The sequence below is a fragment of the Mesitornis unicolor genome, unplaced genomic scaffold, assembly GCF_000695765.1.
Source record: "Mesitornis unicolor isolate BGI_N332 unplaced genomic scaffold, ASM69576v1 scaffold2099, whole genome shotgun sequence".
Classification (NCBI taxonomy): Eukaryota; Metazoa; Chordata; class Aves; order Mesitornithiformes; family Mesitornithidae; genus Mesitornis; species Mesitornis unicolor.
In genome coordinates this window covers 19,114-34,121 of record NW_010207756.1, presented here as the reverse complement: position 1 = coordinate 34,121, position 15,008 = coordinate 19,114, and the positions used below count along the sequence as shown (strand labels likewise).

Here is a 15,008-nt window from a genome sequence, read left to right as displayed (position 1 = left end):
CTATAATTGTTTTAGGCCCTGTTATTTATTTCAAAGCAGGGTCACTTGTTGTGACAGTGCTGCTGTTTTCTGTTGTTCTCTGTTCTTTCACTGCCTGACTGAAACCCTCAGGACTGCAGGGATTCTGGTAACTCCCATGATCTCTCTCCATCTAAGAGAGTTTTTGAAGTGTCGTTGTCTGCAGTTGTTCCAGCTGTTCTGTTTGATTAAGTTCTGCTCATGGTGGTTTTGCAGTTGCAGATCTGGGCAGCTTCCCTGCATGGTTTACTGTTTGGAAGGAATATTGTTTTAATGTGACCCTGGTCAGTGGTGGTAAGATTTTCACAGAAAGGAAGCTTACCCTAATGCTTACCCTAATGCTGAATTCCTGCTCTACTTGCCAGGTGCTTTTCCTAGAATTAGATAATCTTGTTTTGCATTGGGTATGTTTATTTTTTATATTTTTATTTTTAAACTGAGCCAGTCCATTGGTTGTATTTGTTTTCCTGTTCCAATACCTGTGTTTGACATCTTGCCATCTTTGTTCCTGAACAGTTCCTTCCTGTGTGCCAGTGTGGTATTGCCAAACAGAATCACACATTTGGGGGCAAGGGGTAGTTTTGTGGTTCATGTTCAGTGATAGCACATGGGAGGTAAGTTACTTGCCTTGCTTTTGATGTTATAATGAAAGGTGTTATTGGAGCAAGCATCCAGTGACTCAACAGACTACTTGGAGTAGTTTGGTGAGGGAGGTGGCATCTGCTATGTGTGTGTCAGATGTCCTGCTCCATCCTCCTACATCGGGCATGTGGCTGCTGTTGCCTCTTTACCCTCCGCTTCCAAAATACAGTGGCCCCAGTAGTGCTTGTCACGGTGTCCCCGTGTTGCCCACAATGGTTGTGCTCCAGCAGCAAAGTCCCTGTCTTCTCTGGAGGAGTAGTTTGGGAATGCTCACTCATCCTCTCTCGAGACAGGAGATGTCAAACAGCAGAGCCTTGTTTGTTCTGACAGCAGTGATTTGCCTAAAAATTACTGCTATGAGCTTTCAAAGGGAATCAGCTTTAGCTGGTGGCTGGGATGGTTTGGAAGCAGTGGAGGAGGCTCAGAGCTGCAGCAGGTCTGGCTCCGTCCTGTGCGTGGCTGTGCTCTGCTGTGCTGGTTGCCTGGAAACGGTGCAGGATGGGGCGAGCGCTGCCTCCACAGAGCTGCCCGTGCGTCTTCAGGACGCCGCAAAGACAAGAGAGCGTGTGCCCGTTTCAGCTGGAGCTGTTACCAGTGGAGAACAGGACGCTGTCTGGAGCGTGAGCCGTGGTGATCTCCAGGTGCTGCCTGGGGAGCAGACACAGATCTATTACTTCCTTCATGCGCACATAAATCTGCTGGGAGGGGCGTTAGCAACTTAGCAGTGTAGTGATGAAAGTAATGGTGATGGATGTTAACTTCTGACAGTCCTGGGCTCTGTGTATCAAATCAGTATTTGCTATGTAGAATGTGAAAAATGGCAAGTTTTTACAATAGCCAACTACCAAAGAACTGGGAAAGATACAAAAATGGATGTATTGCCTGTATACAGCCAGAAGGGATTGGGGAGAAGTGTGTGTGTCTGTGTATTCTTAAATGAAATGGATTTGTAGATAATGCTGCTGCTGCCAAGGATTGTTCAGTCGGAGTGTTTCCTCCTTCAGACTTCAGTGGAAGTTGAGCCATGGTTTTGAGGAATTTCTGTTTTTACAAAATACTTAGCAAACTATGACACGTTCAAAGCATAGCAGTTACAGAGAGCGCTAAATACTCTGTTACCCTCTTTGTTTACTGGAGATGATGCCTCGCCCATTTGGCACTCCATTGCTCTGTGTGTGATGCACGTAGGTAAAAATGACTGTGGAGATAATGAATACCATTAAATAGCACCAGAAAACTCTTCCTTTTCATGTAGAGGCAAGAAGACTGGTGTTTAACTTAAAGGAAGAATTGGTTTGACTTGACCTCATCCTGACTTGAGGTTTCTTTCAGGATGCTGGTAATGGAAGCTGGGACATGGTATAACACAATGTTTCGGTAACAATAAGCACAGTAGATTATTTAAAAATCGTAAAGAATTCTGATGGGACTGAATTGTAATGCCTCAAGTGACGTGACTTGACTTTAAAAATATTGGTGCTCTGTTGGTGGATTGCTTCCAAGGTACAGGATACTGCATTTTTTAGCTATTAAGGATCCTTGGGTGTAGTTGAAACACTTTTTATTGTGAATTGACTTCCTGCCAGAGTGTTAATTGTACGATGAATGCATTAAGCTGGTTAATGTTGAGTTCCTCAGCAGATTTTTTTCATATGCTTAGTGATGTGTAATACTTTAAAATACTTGAGTAAAACTGTTCAGAATTCAGCGCAGTTATCTAGGGCATCTGCTGTATTTATGTTTTCTTTGGATGGGGTTAAAAATTGGAATGAAGTGCAGTGGTACCTCCAGCTACAATGCTCTTTCCAACAAAATGCATATACTGTGTGTGACAGTTGACTAACAAAGATGTATCAGTGTAATGATGAGTAATTGATCAGTGTTGAACATTATAGTGCAGAGCTGTAACTTTACACAGAAAATATGCAAAAACTGACTTAAAACATTCATATTTTCCTAAGATTATGAAAGTTTCTTGTGTCTGCTCTTAAGTATTTGTTGGTGTTCTTCTAAGTAGACGATTTTTCTTCTTCACCCTTGTACTTAAAAGTGCTTCCATCTTTAAGCTGTGTGAAGAAAGTGCAGTGGGTTATCATTAGCATGTATTCATCTCTATTCCATGGCTTGCTTAAGTCAGGTATACAGTGTATTTTAAAAAATGACAATCCTGTGGCTACAAATCCTATGGCTGAATTACAGCCACCGCCTGACGGTGACACCAGGCGTGTGCTGAGCACTGCAGGGGAGATCCACAGCCAAAACCTGCGGTGTGGAACCTCACAGAAACAGGCCAAGAACCGTCTGCGTGGTATGGAATATCCTACATTAGGGCTTAAATAGCGCTTGCTCCTCAAGTTGTCTTTATTCGTGTGGTAAGGAGTTGAACGCAGCTTTGTATAAGGACTTCTTGTTTGTAGGGTGCATGGATTCTGAAAGCAGCATGTGGAAGTTTGCCGTGCTCCGTGTGCTTTCCTGGATGGAGGGTTCCCCGTTTCATCAAGTCTGGCTGGATTAGCAGCCTCTCTGATTAGAGGCCCATTAAGCTGCTATAATATAAAACTGTAATTTATGAAGAAAGACTCCTTTTTATTGAGAATTCGTGTTGCAGTCGCTAATTTACATTGTTACTTGGCAGATGAGTAACAGCAGTGAATGTTGTAAATGGTTCAGTCTGGCAGCTTGACAGCTAGAACCTAAAAAATTAGCAAAATTTTAATTCCGCATATCATTCCTTTTTAAAAGAGCGTGCTGCTCTTTAGTCAAAATAGTGAAGCTTGACAAGCTTGGCTTGACAACCATCGATGGCGATACAATCTAAAAAGTCATCACTCATATTGGGGGTTTTATGTTTTCTTTCCTGACTTTTTTCTCTTCCAAACCGTGGGGTTTTTCCAGTTCTGATTGCCATGGTGTCTTGCTCTTCAGGTTCTTTCCATTTATTGCCTTTTTCCTCATTCTTTAACTTTCATTCTCTGTTTTTTCAGCATGGAATTGCAAACAAACAAACACATTTTGTTCCTGAACAGCAGGGGGAGTGCTGAACTCTTACTTTTTAGGTTTTTTTTAATCTGTGAAATGTAATTTCGTCCCTGTTCAGGTTTCATAGCCTAGGAGGAGCCAGCCTCTTGGGACAGGGTTATTAGATTCCATTTGCAGTAGTGGCTGTTTTCATTTGAATGTTGTTTTTTCCCCCCCATTAAACAGTGAAAATAATTTTATTTTTTGTTAGTGTTCCAGCACTTAACCCTTGAGCGACTTTCATCAGAAAACTAAGGGAGGAGATTCCAGCTAATTGGAGATTGCATTAGTCGGTTCTCTTTGTATGCAACCGCTGTTCATGAAGAAAATTAAACTGTCCACAGACAGATTTCTGCTTGTGGAATAAGAGAAGTTTATCATCTGTTACTGCGTGTATCAGCTCTGTGTGTGTCAAACGGCAGCTTCTTGAGCCTGATGTGGGTTTTCTTTCTGAGGGGTCGGTTGGCCGGATTATTCTGTAATGACAGAAGTCAGAAGTTCTGCTCCATTCAAGGCCATGGTCTGGTGCTGAGCTGTGCTATCGCTCACACCAGTGCAGTGGCTCCTGCGTGCTTGGCCCTGCTGTGGGCTGTGTTCCCAACCTCATTGTCTTTCAGCACAGGTATTTGCATAGGCCTACAGGGAAATAGGTTTTCTGTTTCTTCAGATAAACGATGGGACATAGCTTTTTGGTATTTGCGCGTTACTTTTCAACTTGAATTTGTTTTTATATAGTCCACTGTAGGGCTGTGCTAAAGTTTGCACCAGCCCAGCTCAGTGAGATGGGAACAAACTGGGGGAGGAGGCTGCTCAGCTGTGGACAGTTACAGCATGGCTGTGTCTTGAGGCTTCTGTCCTGCCCAGGGATTGCTCCTGAGTTCAGAGGCTGCACATCCTCATAGAAGTGGATACTGAAGGGCGAACTCATCTCACTGCTGTTCCGAGACTGTTACAGGATGGTTGTGGGTAGCGTGGTTATTAAAGCCTCAAAGGTGAGGAGGTGGGAAAGATCTGTTGTGATTTCTGGTGAATTACAAAAATCACATCTGTTTCCAGGCAGAGCTGCAGTTTTGAAGTGTCTGCTGGACATTCACAAGATTTTTATGGAGAACGACCCTGCCTACATCCTGAACGATCTCTTCATTACAGACTATTGCATCTGGATTCAAAAAATCAAGTAAGTTCTTGAGTAGTTATTGATGGGGGAATGTTTTCAACGTTCATCTATGAACAGATGTAAGTAAAATCAAAATAATTGCTATCCACTGTAAGTGGAAATGTGATCAGTCTTTTTCATTTAGTAACCTTGGCTATCCAGCTATTCTTAATACATAAAGGCATTCAGTGCATTTTTCAATGTAGTGACTTCATTGGAGAAGGGAGGGAGGAACTGCATCTGAAGTAAAAATGTGAATTTTCATGAATATGTTAATGATTTGGGGGGAAAAAACAGCTTCTGGGGAATTTTAATTGTATTGCCATCTTTCTTGGGAACAAAAATGTTTATACAGCACTTAGGTAACATTAGGACAGAGGTTGGAAATAATTTCTGTTTCAGGGTTGAATGTATAGCTTCCAATAGAATTGACAAGTTCCAGTTCTGGTCAGATGCACATGCAGACCATTCACATCTGTATGAACCAGGTGATGTGTGGGCTGCAGCAGTTGTTCTGATTGATTATTAGCACCAGATCTGTGCTATGCACTCTCACTCCTGTTGCCGCTTGCCAGCCACTCTCCCTGGCAGAGGCTTTGCCTCCCCCTTTCCTGACGGGAAGCGGTGATTCTGCTGCTTCCAAAGTCACTGCACTTCACTTCTGAGTCTCGCCTGGCTCTTTCCATGGGGTCAGCGTGGCTTTACTGATTGCCAGAGTCTTGGGGACTTTGCAATCAGACTGGTTTGAAGGATCTGCATGGCTTGTAATGGTTTAAGAACCAAGGTATTGGTAGGAAGACAGAAATGGATTGAAGGAACAAAGCTGCGTGTTCAAACCTTGCTAAGCTTTGTATTGCTCTTGTCAGTTGTATTCTATTTTCCGTACAGCTTTTGTTTTTTCTCCCTCACTTTTTGTCTTCCCACCCTTCTCTGAAGACCCACCAAAGTACGCACATGAGTTACAAGCAGTGTTTCTGTGAAAAGGAAGGCCGCCTAATACAAACACAAAAATTGCCATTGTCATATTTGTAAATATAGCAACATAGACTCATAAAACAGTTGTTAAAAATAGTCTTTGTATTCCAGCTGACAATTTAACAAGAGACTGTGGGAGAAAAAATTACTTCTTAAGTACACAAGGAAGGCAGTGAAGGGGTATAGAGGGAGCTTGGTAATAATCATGATCAGAAAGGGGAATATGGAAGAGAATTGAGCTGGTTTGCACAGGCTGTGTATTCAGGTGTGGCCTTATTGGTATTTATAGAGAATTAAAGGCCTTCATTTCATAGCTGCATATTACATGTCATAGATATTGCTGATTTTTACTCTTCCCTGTGTGCTTTCAATGACTATATTCCTATAGGCAACAATACACAAAAAATTCTAAAGCAACTACAGGTGTTTTCAAATATTTGGATTCATCATTCCTGATTAGTTACAGGAACAGTTGGTTTATTTTACATTGTCATTTCTGAGGAGGCCTTTTTTGGCCACTCCTTAAATACAGGTATGGGGAAATTCATGTTCAGGTTGAAGTTGAGTTGAAAAAGTGCAGTAAGTGAAGAAGCAGAAAGTTATTTCATGCATCTTTCACAAAGAAATGAGTCATAAGACATTAATATCACTGCTGCCCGTATCAATGAATATAATGTCTAGCAAGTCAGTCATAAAACCCAAGGCTTTCTTTAAATACAGCAGAGGAAAATGTATGGTAGATATAAGTGACTGATACATTAACACATTTGCTCCCAGACACATCCATTATGTACCAGTTAAGCAGAACTGACAGCTTCTGGAAAGAGGGCAATTAAGCTCCCTTCTTGTCATAATGACATGGCACAATAGTTGTCTGTCATTAAGGGAACAAGAGAAAGAGGAGCTGCAGAAACCATTCCTATTTTTAGGGTCTGAATCAGGAAGGCATTTAAGCATATGCTTAAGTCATTCCTGTTCAGTTAGCAGTGAAGCATGTGCTTGAAGTTAAGTGAACAGGAACACTCAGGTTTTTCCTTTATGTTGAAGGGAATAATGAAGTTCCCTTGTCATTCAGAAAATACCTTAACAGATACAGAAGTGGGTGGCAACTTGTCTGCTAAGGATGAGAGTTTGCAGCTCCCCGATGTGAGTGAGGTGTCTGGAGAGGACGGTGGTGCGTCTCCCATTGCAGGCAAAGGCTACAACATCCCTCTGGTCGTTGCCTTGTGGCGAAAGAGTTTTGGGAGGGGAAGGTATTTACGGCTATTTTGGTTGTGGTCATAATGAAGTTATTTGCACATCTGATCAGTCTGGACACTTTCTCTGTTTTGTTTCTTTGCTATTCTTTGCTCCGTGCAAGCTTCATTAACTTTCTTTGTCTTGGTTTCCCTGTCTTTTCATAGCTGTGGTCCCAGGGTGCTCTCACAGCTGGTGGAGGGATTTTCTTTTCTTCCCCTCTTTCCCTGATACATAACCAAGTCCCAGTGGAGGTTGGGGCCTTGTGGTTTTAACAGTTAAAACAGACTGCAAGTTCTTGCTAGTGAAGAATCTGAGCACTTTAAAAACAGCTTGAAGCGAGTTTTTTAGCTCATCTCTACTGGCAGGGAAATGCCTGGGACCTGTAGGTTCTAAACCTAGAAAAGTTTGGGGTAGGCAAAAATGTACTGGATGTATCAAGTGGTAGCAAACGTACAGTGCTGTTCCAGATTAAGCCTCCAGGAGAGGAATACCACTGGCAGGTACTAGCTTTTAAATAGCCAACATGGAAACAAAAACCTTACAGCCAACAGTGTATCAATGGCTGATCACAAATTTGGTTTGAGATCATGGTTTGGCTGTGACTGAATTAGATGAATAACTCAATTTGTCACTGGGCTGGCAAAAGATGATTTATTTTAAGCATAATATATCTGGAGCTAGAAATTATTAAGCTGCTGAATAAAACACATGCAGGTTAATAATCAATTGGATATGGCTGGTGCAAGCCAGATTTTTAATTCTAAGGATCTTTTTTATTTCAGAAAAATGATTTCATTCAGGTATCTGTTACTGAGGGAAAAGTAGATTCCTAGAAGTCTTAGACAATACAAAATACTAGCAATTGTTGCTAGAATTTTGTCTTCCTGTTTGCAATCTTAAAGCTAGTTTTACCTGCTTTCTAGGTTTCTAGTATCTCTTTGAGCTGCTTGTGAAGTTACTATTAATAAGTTGATCTGTTGCATAAAGTGGCGTGTCAGATCCTTTTATGTGTTCGCTGGGTTTTGAAGAAAGGCAGTACATTGCTCTGCAAAACCGATCAGAAAAGAGGGAAAAGTAAATGTTAACCTGGGTAACAAGAGCTAGACAAAGACCCATGGAGGCAGCTCGTAGTAAATCTTGGCAGGTGGTGTCAACATTTATGTGGAAAAACCAGATGCAGCCAGATGGAAAATTGCATCTTTAACCCCCGAGGTCATAGTGACATGTCATCACTTCATTTGAACCCCCGCTAAGTGAGCTTATCAACCACCCTGCTGTCACTTGTGTTATTACTTCCATTTCCATAATAAAATTAAATTTAATTTGTCTGGTTTGTGTGCTTTTTTCCTTTAGATCAGAGCTTTTGCAGACCACTACGATAGGTATATGGCAGCCTCTCCAAGGTGAAATTGTAACTGAATTCGTGTTAGAAATCTGAGCTTTTCTCCGTCTTTTACACCTTCTTCTGAGCAGATGGAGATGAGCGAGAGCAGAAAGCTTTGGGGAACCACTGGTTGTCCAATAGCCGCAATACGCACTGCTCTGCGTCCCTGCGTAAGAGAACAATTGAGCCCCAGGCTGGTTTAAAATGTATTTACCTAACATTTAAATAAATGTTTAAACATACATTCATGTTTATGAAACCGTAAGTGTATTTCCTGTGTTCCTGACTTGGAGATGAAGCTGTTGGTGCTCCTGGTGGTTTTCGAGGGGTTAGTGCAGTTACTTAGGCACAGTTGTATAGTTGTATACTTCTCAAAAGTTTATGGGTATGGGAATAAGGCATTTGATCTTATGTAATTTGTGTTATATTTTTCATTATCGCTGTTTTTCTACTTTTCAACTTACCATCTTGCCTTTTATTCACGATCTGTTCTATTGCAAAAAATTATAACATCTTTATTTGTGTTGTGTGTTGTAGTAGCAAAATGCATTTGAGAACAGGTCATGTAGGACAGCCTTCCTGAAGGAATTACCTTAAGCTTTTGCTAGATTTGGGAAAATACTTTGTAACCTATAATATCTTCAAGCTGGTGTAGTCAAATCTTATGATCTTTAGATGAATGTAAATAGAATTTTAACATACATTCTAGTTGTTTGTTAATATCAGAACAACTTGTTGGATTTTGAAGATTTTTACTTTCAAGGCTATTCTTTCATTTGCTGTTTTGGCTGAAGAGCCAGACAAGTACAAGGTGTAAACCAGAAAAATCTTGGTGCTGCTCGTGGTTACCGTGAACACGGTAAGAAAGCAGAGTTTCACCTGGTTACCCAGGCTTCACCCCTGTTGTCCTGCCGTGACTTGCTGTAGCAGCTCGTGACTGCAATCCCCAATTACTGTAATTCCTTCTTAGCAGGCTTCACAAGCTGGCATTGCTGCTGCTGGCAGCCCGTGCAGCAGGCAACACTGCATTTACTTCCTGCTTGGAGTAATCTGCTGTGTGAGGTTTGCTTTTCATTCACTTCTCTGGTAGCCCGTAGCGGTGTGTTAACTTTCAGGTGTCCCAGCTGCTTTCCAAGCTTTTACCAATAATGGGAATGGCCACTTCAAATGGTCCCTATGTCACTGTGAGACCAAATAACCTCAGGAGTTCATTGGTAAGAAAGTTAAGGGCTGATTTGGACTTGTCTGCCAGTATGATGGGACAGACATTTGGGGTTTTGACCATTGTGTAGTATAACAAAAAGAATTACAAGTAAAATCCATCTAGTTGAACCAGAAACAGGAAAAATTCAGGCAGCAATAAGTTTTCACATTTTCCTAGGGAGGAGTAATTATCAGTTGGCTCATTCTCCTTAGGTTGGTGGGTAATTCTGGATTGTCTTATTTGTTTCCATCAAGAAAGCGTAGCTCAAAAAAATACCTCTTGGTATGGGCCTGGTGCAGAAAGTATTTGAGGTTCTGTGCAATTTATTATGCTATTAAAACAGCCTTTTCTAATCTTACCAGAGAAAATGCTATAATTTTCCTTAAATCTTAGATAAGGGCTTACCAGTTTATCAAAGAGTGCGTTGACTGTTGATGCCTGCATTTGGTAGAGAACCCATATTTATTTGTTCTCATCCCAAGTCATCTGCTCTTAATCCTTAGATCACAATTCTTTGATTTAAAAATAGTAGCTAATAATTCACAAGCACATTGTATATGTCTCCTTTCACCGTTTTGATGCATGTTTTTAATATGGTTTCTTTTTGTTTACTGTCATCTGGAGCTGCCATGCCTCTCATTAAATGTTGCGTCTTATTTAAGGCCTGAGCTGTCACTTGAATTGTCTGTAAAGCAGTAGGTGCACGTAGAGCACTTTGTAAATAACAATACCCAGGTAATGCGAGATTGTGACTTAAGAGGCTTAAAGCAAAACCCTGTTTGCCCTGAAGGCTGAAAAAGGTGATAGACAGGTGGATATAATACCAGAAATTCCCCTTTATATGTGTTTTAGCAAGCCCTGTAAAACAGATTTTTAACAAGGGATTTAATCTCTCCTCCCAGCTGCTAGCTGCAGTTGCCTTTGATGTGTTTCCACTGCTTTCCTCTGTTGTTTTTTTCTTTTCTATTTATTTCATCACTTTTCTGTAGCTTGTATTCCTTCAGGCTGTGTCTGAAATGCACCTTGCTGTGTATAGAGAAGGCAAAGAAAAAAGCCATTTTTTCCCCCCTCAGGCTACAGCTTTGATTTTGGGAAGCTGTTGGGAGGCAGCTCCTGTCTGCCTGCAGGAGGGTCAGAGATCCGTGCCGTGTCTCTTCACTCAGCACATCTCCGCTGGCTCTGAGGAAGGATGAGCTGGTGGAGTTGTTGCCTTTCTGAGCAGGTGGAGTGTGCAGCTGTGATCAAAGCAGGAAGCCGATCTGCGGGCTGGTAGTGTCTTCCTGCTTTGTTTCCAGCCTTGTCAGTAGCCAGCGTGGCCTCTTCCCCTTGCAGTGGTTGCCTCATGAAGCTGAAGGCAGAACAGAGGTAAAACGTTGAATGCAATGATAATTTAGTCTGTGCCTTAGCACCCATTGCCCACTGCTCCCTGGGGACTCCTTGCAGTGTGGGCCAGGACATGATGCTGCATGCACAGCCTACAATCTTCCCTGTTGGGGTCAGCAGCCCATTCAGTGGGGTGTGGTGGTATTGTTGCCATTAACTATTGGTATTCATTAGATCATGCTCTAGAGCATCTGATACGAGGTGCCTTACAAACACGCCAGGGTGTGGGGTGGGGGAAAATGGGAGCAGGCTGTTCAGTTTAGGCCTTTGCAGCAATCTGCTTCCTTGCCGGGAATTTGCGAGATGCTCAGATTTGGTGTCTTTCTATGTTTACATGGTGTGAGTTGAGAACGGACTGTGAGTGGGAAGGCTACAGGTGGTGTTTTCCCTTCTGGTGTTACAGGTGTCAGTCAGAAGCTATGGAGCAGTGTCAGAGTTAGAACTTTCATCTTCCTCACTAGGGCTTTTTGGGTTTGGTGGATAACTCCATTGTAAAGGGGTAGGATCATGTTGGAGTAGTGTGTTTGTAATTGTGCCTGTAACCCTGTCCATTGTCATTGTTGTTCTCGTTATTTTTGTATTCTAATTTACTAGTGTTATCCTGACACTGAAATTCACATCTTCTGCACTGCTTTGTGTGAGTACCTTTCATTCCCATATCGTAAATGGTGTAATTGAGAGTGCCAGGAGCGCTGTCTCCTGGATCGTAGCGGTGAAGACCAAGTTCTCGGTATTGGCAGTTAAGAAATGTGAGGGAGATGGGGCTCAGTGTTCCTTTTCTGTGCTGCAGCCAGTACTTAACAGCACATTAGAAAATCTGTTCCTTTCTGCCTGTTTTGTGGTGAGCTATCTGTTCATCTTTCATTATTTGTATTTATTGTATGTGACTTTGGAAGCTGTGCCATAGTGAGATACTTGGACTGGCTGTAACTCACTGAAGCTGTTTTGGCAATGCTGAGCTGCTTCGAAGCTCAGTTAAAGTATTCTTGAAACATATAAATACTGTTCAGTTTCCTTTTGTAGTCCAGTATTAATTCTAAGTCTGTTTTCTCTTATGAATATTTTCATAGTATCATCTACATAAGTAAGCTATACTTGATTTCTTTTATAAACTGTGATATATTTGGTTTCAACTTATCAAAAGGACCAAGTAATGAAAGTAAGATGTAATATTGGAAAGCTTCATCTTTTTTTAAAAAATATTTATAAATGTGAAGTTCAGCTCATGCAGTATTTAGATTCATTATGAAAGAAGCACTGTGGAATTTCAGAATAAATATGGAGGGAAAGTCACTTGAAGTATTCAGACTTATTAACATAAAAGAAGTCACTTAAATTGAAGTGATGGTGTTATGTTTTCCATTTGATTTATGGTTAACAAACTGTAATACTTTAAGCTGTCTAGATAGCAGTTCATGTTTACAAGACTGCGAGTTGGATTGCAGTGTAAGTATATCACTCTCTTAGTCTCAGAATTCATGTGGTGCCCTTTGAAAGCCAGAATTTCAAGATGAAAGCATTTTATGTTCCCCTTAACCCCACTGGATTCGTCCACATCAGCAACGGTTTATGGAGCAGGACTGCTTTCTGTCACCTGCAGATAAGTGGTGGGTTTCTCTTGTCAAATTAGTCTCTTTATGCTGGATTTCTATTCTTCTAATCCTGCTAATTTAAAAAGTGGTGGCGTCTTGCTTACAGGGATATGTGTTTTCCAGACTTCTTTTGAACCCCGTGCTCCCTTTTTTGCAGTGTGGTTTTCCTACATTTAAGATAAAGATTTGGTGTGCAGTGAATGCTTTTCCCGTCTCTGCTTTGTCTGATGTCTGCAAGGGAGGGATAACAAAATAAAACCAAACCAGTAACCTCCTGCAAACCCGGGTGTTGTGCCCCCATCTCCCCACACCCTGTGACAGCTCCGCCAGGCCACGGGCAGCACACACAGCAGTGTCCTGGCACTGCCCCACAGTCGGTGAGGGGAGCGGTGGCCCTGACCACGCTGGTACACGATGGCTGCGTCCTGACGGCCTTTTCTCATGGCAGTCGTTATTTATACCTCTGCTGCTTTGCGTGAGAAATGCAGGAATGTAAAGATCTTTTTCAAACTCTGGTTGCTCTTTAAGTTTGATGGAGGTTGGCTGGTGTTGCCAGGAGTTGTTAGAAAGGAAATCATTAATGGTAAGTATAGACATGGACAGTGTAACTGCATAACCCTGAGTTATTTAGGCTAAAAATCAGAATCCATCCTCTTGACAAATGGAAAGAATGAGTTGTTACCTGTAATGGCATAAAATATCTTGAATGGACTGAGCATGTTTTATTTGAGCAGTAGGCTTTTCATAAGAAAGTGTAGAAATAAAGCAATCTGTAGTGCTTTAGTGTGGTGGAGATGGTTTGTTCGTTTCCTGTGAAGACGGTGGTTAATCTAGCACTGAATCATGTGAACAAATGTTGTGTTATTTCTGTTGTGTTTACACTCATCTGTCTGTCTTTTCTGCAGATAATGTAGATGATTAGTTAAGGTTTAGGTCAATTTTTACCTGAGTCCTGAAGAAAATGGTCCTGTTTCTCCTTCACTGACACATTAAATTCAGCTTTGTTCTTATATCATCTTCCGTACTCATAGATCAGAGCTAATGAGATTTTAATGGAGTTATTTATTGGTTCTGCCTCTTACCATAAAAATGTATAATAAACTAAGCACATGAAACTGTTGAATGGTGCTGTTTGGGTTTATCTTGTGGCTGTTAACTGTACTACCTGTTCTGTGGTTCTCTCAAATCTCATAGGGGTTATGATGAGGTAACCAGCTAATAAAGGCTGGAAAGTGATTTCATAAATGTTGCATATTCATCTTTCTGTTTCACTGATGCAATAAGGAATTTTGTGGATACAGGTGCCATTTTTAAAAAGCCATGTAAAACAGGTTTTAGACTTCTCTGTTCATTTGGACCTTAGGATATTTTCTAGTTGCTCTGCAGGACTAGATAGAAGCTGACATCTGAATTTAAATTGAAGAACAATTTTTTTCTCATATATAAGAATAGTTGGATGTTCTGTCAGCTGTGCTATTCTTGTATGAGCTTACTCTCATCTTTTGATATGTTTGGCTGTAACTTGCTGAGCCTTCTGCTTCAAGAGAGCTTAAGCAGTAGACTTATTGCCATAGGGACATTAATTTTCACCAAGGTCATGACAGACTTCCTGTGGGAAGTTAACATTGGCGTTATCAAGGGACTGAATGTTGACCAAAGTCTCTTCATAGCCCTTGTATCTGGACAGATCAGGCTTGGGCTGGAAGGCGGCGATGGATGGAGTCCTCTGGGCAGGGAAGGGAGAGAAGGGCTGGAGGGCCTGGCCTTTCTGCAGGTGCTCACCAGGGGCGGTCCATGCGGGAACATCAGCAGTGTCCCAATGCAGCCTGTCCTGAACCAGCCCTGTGGCAAGGCAGAACATTTCATTACCCTGGATATTTTCACTGAAATCGCAGTGTCTTGCAGATACCAAATTTATACATCCTCTGTATCTGAACTGCTGGGGCTCTACTTTGGGATAATATCTGGTGATGTCTGAGATAATATTAACTCTAGAAGTGTCTTAATACTTACGATGCCTGTGGCTAAAAGAATAATTGTGGGAAATGGTAAACAGTGGTGCCAGATACGTAATTGGGAACGCATTTGAAGTGGTTATACTCTTGGCTGATCGTGTTGCTTGTTATCTTACCTGTTTTATTGACGAAAAAGGGTGTCTCTGAACCTTTCATAAGTCTGAGTTTTTCCAGGCCTTGCTGAGAAAGGTGGTTTAAATATAGACCGGCGCTTTCTCCTTAAACTTTGTGGCATCTCGTACAGTAAACGTAAAACACCAAGGCAGTTGGGAATACCTCATGATCCAGCAGACAGAAAGCCTTTTGCTTAATGCAACAGTTTTCCTATTAGATAAATGCTATGTGTGCAGAGCTCCTGCTGAGCGGAGATAAGTTAAATAAC

General features: G+C 41.6%; 1 protein-coding gene across 1 annotated transcript in view; it reads left to right on the top strand.

The window, feature by feature from the left end:
- The window catches only part of LOC104546742 (protein SHQ1 homolog), a gene marked incomplete at its 5' end in the record, with an annotated part of 33,760 nt that overhangs the window by 12,971 nt on the left and 5,781 nt on the right, over positions 1–15,008 (top strand). Inside the window, one exon of the mRNA XM_010192208.1 lies at positions 4,735–4,855. Within this exon, the coding sequence (XP_010190510.1) occupies positions 4,735–4,855 (121 nt within the window). The remainder of the gene's footprint in view (positions 1–4,734; positions 4,856–15,008) is intronic.